Source organism: Coregonus lavaretus (assembly GCF_964263955.1).
Source record: "Coregonus lavaretus genome assembly, chromosome: 4".
Lineage (NCBI taxonomy): Eukaryota > Metazoa > Chordata > Actinopteri > Salmoniformes > Salmonidae > Coregonus > Coregonus lavaretus.
In genome coordinates, this window is record NC_139991.1 from 35,999,623 (window position 1) to 36,013,852 (window position 14,230).

Genomic DNA, 14,230 nt, shown 5'->3' on the forward strand with positions numbered 1-14,230 from the left:
CTCCTTTGTCTTGCTCACATTGAGGGAGAGGTTGTTGTCCTGGCACCACACTGCCAGGTCTCTGACCTCCTCCCTATAGGCTGTCTCATCGTTGAAGGTGATCAGGCCTACCACTGTTGTGTCGTCAGCAAACCTAATGATGGTGTTGGAGTCGTGCTTGGCCACGCAGTCGTTGGTGAACAGGGAGTACAGGAGGGGACTAAGCACGCTCCCCTGAGGGGCCCCCGTGTTGAGGATCAGCGTGGCAGATGTGTTGCTGCCTACCCTTACCACCTGGGGGCCGCCGTCAGGAAGTCCAGGATCCAGTTGAAGATGGAGGTGTTTAGTCCTGGGGTCCTTAGCTTAGTGATGAGCTTCGTGGGCACTATGGTGTTGAATGCTGAGCTGTAGTCAATGAACAGCATTCTCACATAGGTGTTCCTCTTGTCCAGGTGGGAAAGGTCAGTGTGGAGTGCTTTTTGAGATTGCGTCATCTGTGGATCTGTTGGGGCGGTATGCAAATTTTAGTTGGTCTACGGTTTCCGGGATGATGGTGTTGTTGATGTGAGTCATGACCAGCCTTTCAAAGCACTTCATGGCTACCGACGTGAGTGCTACGGGGTGGTCGTCATTTAGGAAGGTTATCTTTGCTTTCTTGGGCACAGGGACTATGGTGGTCTGCTTGAAACATGTAGGTATTACAGACTCGGTCAGGGAGAGGTTGAAAATGTCAGTGAAGGAACTTGCCAGTTGGTCCACGCATGCTCTGAGGACATGTCCTGGTAATCCGTCTGTGAATGTTGACCTGTTTAAAGGTCTTGCTCACATTGGCTACGGAGAGCGTGATCACACAGTCGTCCTTTACAGCTGGTGCTTTCATGCATGCTTCAGTGTTGCTTGCCTCGAAGCGAGCATAAAAGGCATTTAGCTCGTCTGGTAGGCTCGTGTCACTGGGCAGCTCACGGCTGCGTTTCCCTTTGTAGTCCGTAATAGTTGTCAAGCCCTGCCACCTCTGACGAGGGTCAGTGTGTAATAGGATTCAATCTTAGTCCTGTATTGACGCTTTGCCTGTTTGATGGTTCGTCTGAGGGCATAGCGGGATTTCTTATAAGCGTCCGTATTAGTGTCCCGCTCCTTGAAAGTGGCAGCTGATATCCCACTCCCTTAGAAAGCGCTGTCCATTTTGTTGTGTTATGCTTTGAAACAATATCCACAACGACCATGTTTTCCACTCAGGTTCAACCTGTTGTCGAACTTCTTTCTTCAAATTGATCGATCACAGTGAGGTGAGTTTTAAAAGCATGATACTTTTTTTGTTTGATGTGATTTTCGATTGCATTTGCATTGATGTCAGAGTGGTTAGAGGGACAATAGAGCGGAGAGTACCAGGCCATTATTGACCTGATGGTCGTTAGCGAGTAGTTGAATTATTTATTTTATACAGTCTTTTTTGCTCATCTTTATCAAGGGTGACAATAACTGTCAGGCCATTGCTATTGGAAGGTGAAAGCAACAAGAACCTCAGATTGGCTGATGAAGGCTGATATCATTTGTCCGGTGGGCAGATCTCCACAGATCATGTCCCTCTATCTTTTCACTTGACTTTCTTTTCGCTTTTCCTCTGGAAAAAGGAATTTAGCTAGTTTGAGTTTCTTGACTTCCTGTGAGGCTAGCATACTCTATCTCTCCTCTCTTCAGAAAAAGAAGGGGAGAATAAAGTGATCCGTTCATCAGGGGCTGCAAGGCAGGAGGAAATGGGCATGGCACGTAGCAGAGGGGGCGAGGCAGGGGGTCAACAAACCGCTCTCTGTGTCCAAGCTGCAACCTTTCTCTCTCTCCTCGCATTGCCGGGGAAGATGGGACCTGGAGATTACATAAGCTGCAGCTGGACAGACAGCGGTCCTAGCTCCCAATTCACCTTCTCTCACACATGCACGAGCATGCACGCACACTCACACACACACAAATGTCCCCCACCACCCCCTTCCTTAGTCTTCACTAAACACTCTTCTGAGCGTGTTTGTAAAAAAAAAAAGCCATTAACCCCAGAAACCTCTCTCTCTCTCTCAATCTCACTTCCTCTCTTCCTGTCTCCTCTCCAAGGGTTTGCTTGGAGCCCGTGGTCCTAACGGAGTTCTTGGACTTATTGTAAGTATAAACTGTGTCTGTGCCTCTGTTTGCTTCTGTGTACCATTTTTATGTTTGAAGTTTGTGTGCACGGGTGTCAACATCCATTTCCACCCAACACTGGCTAAGCCATGGAGAGCCATTTAATGTACTGTAAATATTTTAATTTGTTGGATATGTTCAAAATGACTTACTGCCTGGCCCAGATTGTCCCACTGGGCACACACTGGTTGAATCAATGTTGTTTCCACGTTGAATTGACGTCTGTGCCCAGTGGGGTGGCTTTGTGTTTGCCACACGACATGACCCAAAGGCATCTCAGAGGCCATATGACAGACCGATAGAATGGCCTTCCCTTCCTTTATCCTGCCTGGGATCTATAAATGACCCTCCAAACAGCACACAGCCCTCACAGCCATCTACACCAGTCCCCTAGAGCCTAACATGGTAGCTGCTGGGTGCATCCTAATTATCTCTCCTTTCTCCTTGGTGCTGGCATTTGTTCACTTCCCTTCATGGATTTGAAAGGAAATTACTGGTATATGGAAACTCCCTCTAGCCCATGCCAGCACCAATCCAATGCTTTTAAATTGCTGAGGAGTAGTGAACAAGTGCACACTAAAGGAGGAAGGAGAGATTATTGGGGTGCACCCGCTGTGTCCTCGAATTCCTTTCTAATTTGGCTTTGTAAAGAGCCAGTTCCTCCGTCACGCGCGAAATTGCGTCTGAGTATATGCTGAGGGCCTTTGATTACAGCTGTGCCCTTAGTCTCAGTCTGACTAGGCATCCATTTGATACTGGTGGTAAACACAGCAGCCCTTTCCTCTGCCACCAAGCTACATCTCTGTAGCTGCCAGTTTCGATCCGACACCCCACCCCACCATTGCACCATTTGGGATGCACCCTGTGCTATGGCCCATTTGCTACAGTTTGAATGGTCATAGGTCAGCATTATCTGCAGGCCTTCAATCTAGCACAGGATTCTGTCCAATAAGACTCCTTTGGTTCCTTTATAATGACCATCAAAGACTTGGAACATGTCCCAAATTTGAACACACTGGAGAGAAGGAAAGTAATACCCTTCTCTCTTGGGACACCCAGTTCCGAATCCTCGAGAACTTAGAGGGACCTACTAACTGAATGAAACTCAACAAGCATGCATCCACACACGCATGCACGTACGTACGCACACACACACCACCACACGTAATGCTTTTCAGTCTGGACCACCATGCAGCTCCCCCCATACTGGCAGGGGAAGATATGAGTTAAGAGAGTGAGGTACTGCTCATTTTAATGTACCCAAATCAGTCTGTAGGACCATTCTCTCTCCCGTCTGTCTGGGTTAATCTGGACACCACTGGATCTGGATTCTGTCCTATTCTGGAACAGTGTGAGCCTCAAAATATTTTTATGTTATTTAGCAGACACTCTTATCCAGAGCGACTTACAGTAGTGAGTGCATACATTTTCATATTTGTTCGTACTGGTCCCCCGTGGGAATTGAACCCACAACCCTGGCTTTGCAAGTGCCATGCTCTACCAACTGAGCCACACAGGACTAGAAGTGAAATGCTTTCTTTAGGTTTTTACCTTATTTTCCACTTACATATGGTGGTGTTAACTTTTCTTTGTTGCAAGATCCATCATCTCCCAGTTAGTATTTTTGAGCCGTTAGCAATGCTAGTAGAAATGGTGAGATCCAGCTAACGCCATGCTCTCAAAAGCATGAAAATGTCATTAAATTAATCTCCAACCCAATACAGCCAATCTATGTCTTTGGTGCATATATACTTAGGAATGAAGGAACTAGCTGGACGATATTCCCTATCATAAGCGTAAACCTTGACAGTGTTTTGAATTGTGAAGCACTTCCTGATTTCCTTCTTCAAGGGGTGCGTTCCAGGTCACCTACATTGCAGGCGCTTGCACACACAGTACATTTTTTGGGGGGGATTCAACGTACAATTGTAAGGCAAACAGCTGCGATAGGATTGTAAGTTTGCTCAACATTTGGGCATATAGCTGAACCAACATACATTCTCAAGTTGAATTGTAGGTTCACTCAACTTTTAATTTTAGGTTGAGTGAACATTCAATTCAACTTGAGGATCTATTCAACATTATTTGCATATTTCCCAGTGTGAAATTAAAGTCTTTATGACAATATATAACACATATCATAAGGCCTTTCTTTGAGGGCCTAGTTATGGTACACCCTAATGCAGGGGTCTAAAACTCCTTGTTTATGGGCCACATTAAGCCTGCAAGTCACATTATGCTGGCTTGCAAAGTGATGTGTAATTCCTATTGGAATCCAGTCAAAGTGAGGATATCCAACAATTGGACATTTTTATAATCTCTAACCTACATTAAGAATAACTGCCAGGGTAAGTTAAGATTGATTATTGAGATTACCCAAATGATATAAACTGGAACAGCCATATCAGTAACGGGTGCAAAAAGTCCATCTACTAACAGATTGGATTAGTTTAAAAAAAGGTATGTTATTTATGTTTGTGTTGTGTGATTAATCAACCAATCAATGTATATGCAAAAACACAGAAATTGAAAAAAATATCTGAAAATCAACCCACAATAGAGCATGCTGGGAAATATGATAATGATATGCATTATTTGGAGTGGTTTTGAGTAAATGTTCATTTGTAATTTTACTCAACAAGCTTGTTCAAATTCAGCTCACTTTGAGCAGAGTTTGTTGATTATATGTACAATTGTAAGGCAACCAGCTGCAATAGGATTGTGAGTTTGCTAAACATTTGGGCATATACTGTAGCTTCCAAAGGCAAAAATGAATTTTTAATTTTACTCGACAAGCTTTTTCAAATTCAGCTCACTTCAAGCAGAGTTTGTTGAGTCAACACACTTTAACACATTAGCTCAAAGTCCACTTAACTCGCATAATAACACTGATTCAGCAATTGGTTGAATTGGCTTTTTACAGTGCAGATTATCAGAACATTAATATGGCTACTTGTGTCTCTCTCCTTCTGGCCTCAGGGTGACATGGGACCTAATGGGGAGATGGGCCTGCCAGGACCCAATGGACTGAAGGTGATCACATACACACACACCCCACACACACAGAGGGGCCTTTGCACCTACCTTACTCCTTTATAACCCCACTAGTGTAGTAGTATACTGTACATCTGGGAAATCAGGGAAATATGAGTTTCTGCTCCTGTTAAAGTAGTGAGTTACTGTTCTCCTATCTATACTATATGGAATAATACTGCCAATCAATTATAGATGTCTCTGTGGAACTTTTACAAACAGTTTATAGCTGTCAGTGTGATTGTTGATCAGTGCACCTCCACAATAATATAGTGAATAATACTGAGTTACTGATTTATTGGGGTGGGACAGGCCAGACAGGAAAGGGGTCAGTTTGATTGGTCCTAATCTCTATATGTGTGTGTTTCTTCCAGGGGGTGCCCGGCAACCCAGGAGAACCAGGACTGAAAGGTGATAAGGTGATCTGAATATTCCCATTATTGGCCTGTGATTGAACAGCATGTGATGGATAATGTACTGGATAATGTACTCCCCCCTCTGGCCAGCTTGTATATAGCATGCTCCAAGTGCTCCGATACAGTTACTGTATAAGCCGGGCCAGGAGTTTTTCCTGACTGGAGTCTGACCACGAAAAACTGAAGGCCACTCCAGTTGTTTTAATCTGGTCATGTCACATCGCTGTAAGTCTTTCCTGGTCAGGACACCTGGTCAGGAAGAAACCTCTATGTCATGTTCATTAGGTCACGCAATATAATTCTTTTTTTCAACAGAAAACAAAAATAAGGAGTCCAGGTAGTCCCTCCATGTTACATTAAGTTGTCTTCTGTTTAGTGCCTAATGAACACAACCCTGGCCTAGTGTAAGTACAAGTGAGACTTGTTGCCTTAGCTTAACATGTAAGGTGATAAACTGATATTTGAAAATTAGCCGGCTGGTTAAAACTGGCATTTTTACAGAAATGTTGATTCATCTGCACTGTCCCTGTAAAAATAAACGTAATAAAGTAAAGTAAATGTAGGCCATTGTACAGTAAGTCAAGGAAGCCAACACTCCCCTCCTCCCTGTTCTCTCTTGTTCTTAAAGATACCACAGTGAACTCATCTATTGAGTTGAGTCTCTGAGACATATGTATAGATGGATGGATGTTACTCCATCTATACATTTACTCAGGGACATTAGCACCACGTGGAACAGCTGTCTTTTTCATTATTTGTGCTGACGTATGATGTGATGGGTTATAGGGTATGAATGCTAATCGTTACAAAGTTGTAATGAGTATTGTCTTGTGGTAAAATGCTGAATGTGAGCAATAGTGCACAGACACAACCTTTGTTAATGGTGTTCTCCCTTTCCCCCTCCACTCTTTCACTTCCTCCAACCCCATTAGGGTGAAATTGGGCTTCATGGAGACCAGGGGGAGATCGGGTTCCAAGGAGACAAGGTAGAACCCAACCCCGCCCCCCAGATTAACCCTTTTATTTCCTCTCTGCTGACCTCCAACTGCCCAAGAAAATGTACACACACACACACACAGACACACAGAGCCTTGGCCTTGGAGATGTTAACCAGAGTCATGCATGTCTAACGGCTGGTTAAGTTCCCATAAATCTCATTGGATATAATGCTTTCAGAGCTGTTCTGTTGCTGCTGAGTTTATTACGTTCATTGGGGTCTATGTATCTAACAGGGTGTTCAGGGTACTCCAGGGTTGCCAGGTACCAGAGGAAAACCAGGACTTCAGGTGAGTTCTCCCGCCATGAATTGCATTGGAGATAAGGATTTTAGTTTGGCCATGCAAAACGCATCATCATCACAGTTTTTGCTCTGTACTGAAAGTGCTCTATCTTGAAAACTTGACTGGTGTAATGCACAATTCTTTGAAGATTTGATTAACGGTGAACTAATGAACAAAATAGAGATGCCGTATCTTAATTTGACCTGGTTTCACATGACACTTTAGCAGACACTCTTATCCAGATCGACTTAAAGTAGTAAGTGCATACATTTTCATACTTTCTTGTACTGGTACCCCAGGGGAATCGAACCCACAACCCTGTTGTTGCAAGTGCCATGCTCTACCAACTGAGCAACATGGGACCATGTGTGGCAGGAAAATAATCATGCAGCACCAGGAAATGTGAATTGTTATGTGGCTTATAATTAATGACATTTTTCTGTAGGGGTTGATACATTTTTCGTTATGGCAAATCAAGTCTGACATTTTCAAGTGGAAATTACAAACTTTAGAAGCCTTTTTAAACCTTGAATACACAATACGTTTGCATTTCTTGCTGTGCAGGAAAATTCCTACAACAACAGGATGATCAAATTAAGATATGGCATCTGTACTAAAATATAGATTGTTTTTGAGTGAACTATCCCTTTAAGTGTTATTTAATTATATGGCCATTCCTTTGTCCATTTAGCAACAACAAATCCAGGTTGAATTTACTCTTATAAGTCATGGCTTGTTGTTGGTCTCAGATTGATATACTTTTGTTGTTACCAGTGTGTGATCCATTTCGTATCCTGATATCACTGATTAGGGGTTCAGCAGCTAAGCTGGTGAAACCCTATTGTATTTGTTGGCGTTCATTATTATTATTATTCCTCTTCTTCCGTGAAGCAACATTTTAATGCAAATTCCTGTGAAATGGTAAGGCCTAGGAGGTTGCAACCTTGCCTGATGGTAAAGGGCCAAGGGTCAAGGGCCACGTGCCGAGGCCAAGTTCCAAACACTGTGAAGACTATTTGACTCAGAGTGATGAAATTTGGCACACATGCTCAGGGATATGAGTCTAGCTAACCTGTAAAGTATGGTTAAGTTTTCCGCATGGTGGTGCTGTTGGACAGGAAAAAAACATTAATTTATGTTCATTGGCTCATAGCGGCCATATTGTTTGAGCCCTGGATTTTAAAAACAAGGGTACATAGATGCTATGCACCAAATTTCGTGCCGATCGGTCCAGCGGTTCTAGAGAAGAAGATGTTTAAAGTTCTGAACATCATTACAAATGGTCCAAAATTCAGAAGTAGCTCATCCTAGGGCGATTTGTTCAATTTGTCCTGATGGTGGCGCTATGGGGCCTGTGTGTGTGTGTGTGTGTGTGTGTGTGTGTGTGTGTGTGTGTGTGTGTGTGTGTGTGTGTGTGTGTGTGTGTGTGTGTGTGTGTGTTTGTGTTTATGAGTAGTACCTGAAGAGGTGCATCAGGAAGATTGATAGTGTTTCACGATGAAACATTTCACATACATTCGAAAGGTATTCAGACCCCTTCACTTTTTCCACATTTTGTTACGTTACAGCTTTATTCTAAAATGGATTAAATTAATATAAATCCTCATCAATCTACAATCTACACACAATACCCCATAATGACGAAGCGAACAGGTTTTTAGACAATTTTGCAAATGTAAAAAAAAATAATAATACCTTATTTACATAAGTATTCAGACCCTTTGCAATGAGACTCAAAATTGAGCTCCAGTGCATCCTGTTTCCATTGATCATCCTTGAGCTGTTTCTACAACTTGATTGGAGTCCACCTATGGTAAATTAAATTGATTGGACATGATTTGGAAAGGCACACACATGTCTATATAAGGTCCCACAGTTGACAGTGCATGTCAGAGCAAAAACCTAGCCAGGAAGTCGAAGGAATTGTCCGTAAAGCTCCGAGACAGGATTGTGTCGAGGCACAGATCTGGGGGAAGGGTACCAAAAACTTTCTGCAGCATTGAAGGTCCCCAAGAACAGTGGCCTCCATCATTCTTAAATGGAAGAAGTTTGGAACCACCAAGACTCTTCCTAGAGCTGGCCGCCCGGCCAAGAACCCGAGGGTCACTCTGACAGAGCTCCAGAGTTCCTCTGTGGAGATGGGAGAACCTTTCAGAAGGACATCCATATCTGCAGCACTCCACCAATCAGGCATTTATGGTAGAGTGGCCAGATGGAAGCCACTCCTCCGTAAAAGCAAATGACAGCCTGCTTGGAGTTTGCCAAAAGGCACCTAAAGACTCTCAGACCATGAGAAACAAGATTCTCTGGTCTGATTAAATTAGGCTTGAACTCTTTGGCCTGAACGCCAAGTGTCACGTCTGGAGGAAAACAGGCACCGCTCATCACCTGGCCAATACCATCCCTACAGTGAAGCATGGTGGTGGCAGCATCATGCTGTGGTGATGTTTTTCAGTGGCAGGGACTGGGAGACCAGTCAGGATTGAAGGAAAGATGAACGGAGCAAAGTACAGAGAGATCTTTGATGAAAACCTGCTCGAGACCGCTCAGGACCTCAGACTGGGGCGAAGGTTCACCTTCCTTCAGGACAATGACCCTAAGCACACAGCCAAGACAACACAAGATTGGCTTTGGGACAAGTCTCTGCATATCCTTGAGTGGCCCATCCAGAGCCCGAACTTGAAGCCTATCGAACATCTCTGGAGAGACCTGAAAATAGCTGTGCAGCAACGCTCCACGTCCAACCTGGCAGAACTTGAGATGATCTGCAGAGAAGAATGGGAGAAACTCCCCAAATACAGGTGTGCCAAGCTAGTAGTGTCATACCCAAGAAGACTCGAGGCTGTAATCTCTGCCAAAGGTGCTTCAACAAAGTACTGAGTAAAGGGTCTGAATACTTATGTAAATGTGATATTTCTGTATTTTATTTTTAATACATTTGCAAAAAATTATAAAAACCTGTTTTTGCTTTGTCATTATGGGGTTTTGTGTGTAGATTGGTGAGGGGGGGAAACAATTAAATCAATTTTAGAATAAGGCTGTAATGTAACAAAACGTGGGAAGAAGTGAAGGGGTCTGAATATTTTCCGAATGCACTGTATGTGAAATCTTTCATCATGAAACACTATCAATACTCCTGTTGCACCTCTTCAGGTACTAGTAACACGTTTGCCATCTCATAATAACTATTTAACTCACTTCAACATTTACCAGCAATGAATAACAGTACCTAACTTGAACCCTGGCAACACTGCTTGGAGCTTCATTTAGGGGTTCAAGCAGCTAAGCTGGTGAAACCCTGTTGTATTTGTTGGCGTTTATTATTATTATTATTATTATTATTATTATTATTATTATTATTATTATTCCTCTTCTTCCGTAAGGCTAACTTAAAATGCAAATTCCCATGAGATGGTAAGGCCTAGGAGGTTGCAATCTTGCATGATGGTAAAGGGCCAAGGGCCACACCCTCTCATGTAATGCCATGCCAATTAAACATATGGTGGCACTATAACAACTGATTGAAAATGCAAACTTTGAAAGCTCATGCCCCTCACCCCGCGTGAACTAGAGTCCTAGAAACTGGTACATACAGTTGAAGTCGGAAGTTTACATACACCTTAGCCAACTACATTTAAACTAGTAATCCTAGTAAAAATTCCCTGTCTAAGGTCAGTTAGGATCACCACTTTATTTTAAGGATGTGAAATGTCAGAATAATAGTGGAGATAATTATTTATTTCAGCTTTTATTTCTTTCATCACATTTCCAGTGGGTCAGAAGTGTACATACACCCAATTAGTATTTGGTAGCATTGCCTTTAAATTGTTTAACTTAAGTCAAACATTTTGGGTAGCCTTCCACAAGCTTCCCACAATAAGTTGGGGAATTTTTGCCCATTCCTCCTTGACAGAGCTGGTGTAACTGAATCAGGTTTGTAGGCCTCCTTGCTCGCACACGCTTTTTCAGTTCTGCCCACAAATCTTCTATAGGATTGAGGTCAGGGCTTTGTGATGGCCACTCCAATCACTTGACTTTGTTGTCCTTAAGCCATTTTGCCACAACTTTGGATGTATTTTTGGGGTCATTGTCCATTTGGAAGACCCATTTGCGACCAAGCTTTAACTTCCTGACTGATGTCTTGAGATGTTGCTTCAATAATTTTCCTTCCTCATGATGCCATCTATTTTGTGAAGTGCACCAGTCCCTCCTGCAGCAAAGTACCCCCACAGCATGATGCTGCCACCCCCGTGCTTCACGATTGGGATGGTGTTCTTCGGCTTACAAGCACCCCCTTTTTCCTCCAAAGATAATGATGGTCATTATGGACAGTTCTATTTTTGTTTCATCAGACCAGAGGACATTTCTCCAAAAAGTACAATATTTGTCCCCATGTGCAGTTGCAAACCATAGTCTGGCTTTTTTATGGCGGTTTTGGAGCAGTGGCTTCTTCCTTGCTGAGCGGCCTTTCAGGTTATGTCGATATAGGACTTGTTTTACTGTGGATAGAGATACTTTTGTACCTGTTTTCTCCAGCATCTTCACAAGGTCCTTTGTTGTTGTTCTGGGATTGATTTGCACTTTTTGCACCAAAGTACGTTCATCTCTAGGAGACAGAACGCGTCTCCTTCCTGAGTGGTATGACGGCTGCGTGGTCCCATGGTGTTTATACTTGCGTACTATTGTTTGTACAGATGAATGTGGAACCTTCAGGCGTTTGAAAATTGCTCCCAAGGATGAACCAGACTTGTGGAGGTCTACAATTATTTTCTGAGGTCTTTGCTGATTTCTTTTGATTTTCCCGTGGTGTCAAGCAAAGAGGCACTGAGTTTGAATGTAGGCCTTGATATACATCCACAGGTACACCTCCAATTGACTCAAATTATGTTAATTAGCCTATCAGAAGCTTCTAAAGCCATGACATCATTTTCTGAAATTTTCCAAGCTGTTTAAAGGCACAGTCAACTTAGTGTATGTAAACTTCTGACCCACTGGAATTGTGATACAGTGAATTATAAGTGAAATAATCTGTCTGTAAACAATTTTTGGAAAAATTACTTGTGTCATGCACAAAGTAGATGTCCTAACCGACTTGCCAAAACTATAGTTTGTTAACAAGAAATGTGTGGAGTGGTTGAAAAAAAAGAGTTTTAATGACTCCAACCTAAGTGTATGTAAACTTCCGACTTCAACTGTAGGTCTCTCTCCTCACAAGGAACAAATTTACCTCAATAACTCATAAAGTCCGCCATTATGGATGTTCCACCATTTTAAATGTTTAAATGTTGTGAAAAATACTCAAAACACTACTTCTCTTGCACAGAATGACCAATCTGCACAAAACTTGATACATGGCATCTATGGACCAATGTCTCCCAACGCAACATTTTCTAGGTTAGTATGTCAAATGACATGGCCGCTACTGACCAATAAACTTTTACATGGCCGTGGTCTGGCACATAAATTCATATAGATCAGACAAGGATATTTGTGTTGTATCAAAACTTGGTGTACATGTTTGAAAACACTGTTAAGACTCAACATATGCAAGCCGATTCAGATCGACCACACAGTGGTGCTATAACGGGCACATATTTATATCTCTTGATCTTTTTGACTCAGAGTGATGAAATTTGGCACACACACTCAGGGAGGTGAGTCTAGCTAACCTGTAGAGTACGGTTAAGTATGGCCACATGGTGGCGCTGTTGGATAGGAAAAATGTTCATGCAAGCGCATTGGTTCATAGCGACCATGTTGTTATAGCTAGACACTTGGAAAATGTTGCGTTTAAAGACGTGCATCCATAGATGCTATATACCAAAATGGGGAAAAAATTTTCTCCAAATTCATTGAAAGTATATTGCATGATCTGGTTTATTTTGAGTTCTGATATTTGCCGAGTGTGGTAAGGTGTACCGAAGTAGCTCATCCTAGGGTGATGTGTCTAATTTGTCCTGATGGTGGCACAGTGGGCTCACAGCTTGAACACTGGCACTTAAAACGCTACTCCTCTGGCACCGAATGACTGATCTGTACGAAACTTGAAATATGGAATCTAAGGACAATGTTCTCCCAACACAACATTTTCCAGACTAATACCTAAAACAACAATTGACTATTCACTTGGGCATGGTCTGGCACATAAATTCAGATGTCTTCAGTACTACTGTGGATAATCGTGCTCCATTAAGAAAATTAAGGATTAAAGGTAGATCGAATGCCTAGTACACTCTGGAATTAGCAGAAGTCATCCATAAAAGAGATGATGCTTGGATCAAGGCCAGGAACACAGGCTTAGGCCCAGACTGGCAAGCTTTTACGCAACTGAGGAATTATAGTGTAAGACAAATTAGAAAGGCTAAATCTGATTATTATGTAACCGCTGTTTCGGATTGTAATGGGAACCCAGCAACATTCTAGAAAACGGTCAAATCCCTAAAGGGTGCTACTTCCTCCTCTCTGCCACAAAAAAAATATTCAGACACTGGCCTCATTATGGAAAAAAATTGCAATCATTCATGGTTTAATCACCATTTTATTTCAGCAAGCTATCTCTTTGAAATAAATTCTAAGCCAATTCACAATGATATTGGGCTGGATGCTGATAAGGGAAACCTGCTGAATGATCAGAGGAAATTATAGTCAAAGCTTTTCTTTTAGGCTATTTACAGAAAAATAAGTCCTGGATTCTTTGCCAGCAATAGACAACAGGAAATCCACAGGGGCCAACCAATTGGATCCCGGTCTGCTTAAGTGTGCAGCGCCCATCATTGTTGGCTTAATAACCCACATTTTGTATTTAACATTTTTATCCGGAAATATTCCAAAAGTATGGAAATCAGCTCTTGTGCTGCCATTCCATAAGGGCGGGGATAGTAGTTATCTTAATAATATTCGCCCCATTTCAAGGCTTCCTTGTCTAGCTAATATTCTTGAATCCTTAGTGAATATACAACTTTTTATCTGAGAAATGTATTTTGAATGTAAACCAATCAGGCTTTAGGCCTGGGCATAGCATTATTACAGCAACCACTTTAGTTGTTAATGATCTTGTCAATGCTTTAGACCAGGAATGGGCAACTGGCGGCCCCCCTTTTGTAGGCCCGCGGACCTATACATTTTTTTGAGTCGGGGTCTTAACTTACTGGTGATAATTAGAATAATCACATTTCGAAGTTTGGATGTTCATCAGCAGTCACTCAATTAGCCCATGTCAGCTACATTTTTTTAGATTGGTAAGTTAGTCTAGTGGCCAGCTATCTAAACTTGTAATAAGCATAGATTCGAATTACCGACCGGGGTAATTGACTCAATGACTCAGTTATCATATTAAAAACTGCAAACATTTGC

General features: G+C 42.4%; 1 protein-coding gene across 1 annotated transcript in view; it reads left to right on the plus strand.

Annotated features, from left to right (window-relative positions):
- Nucleotides 1–14,230, plus strand: part of col27a1a (collagen, type XXVII, alpha 1a) — a gene marked incomplete at both ends in the record, with an annotated part of 366,083 nt that overhangs the window by 157,010 nt on the left and 194,843 nt on the right. Inside the window, 5 exons of the mRNA XM_084160593.1 lie at nucleotides 2,083–2,127; nucleotides 5,128–5,181; nucleotides 5,556–5,600; nucleotides 6,530–6,583; nucleotides 6,830–6,883. Of these exons, the coding sequence (XP_084016719.1) occupies nucleotides 2,083–2,127; nucleotides 5,128–5,181; nucleotides 5,556–5,600; nucleotides 6,530–6,583; nucleotides 6,830–6,883 (252 nt within the window). The remainder of the gene's footprint in view (nucleotides 1–2,082; nucleotides 2,128–5,127; nucleotides 5,182–5,555; nucleotides 5,601–6,529; nucleotides 6,584–6,829; nucleotides 6,884–14,230) is intronic.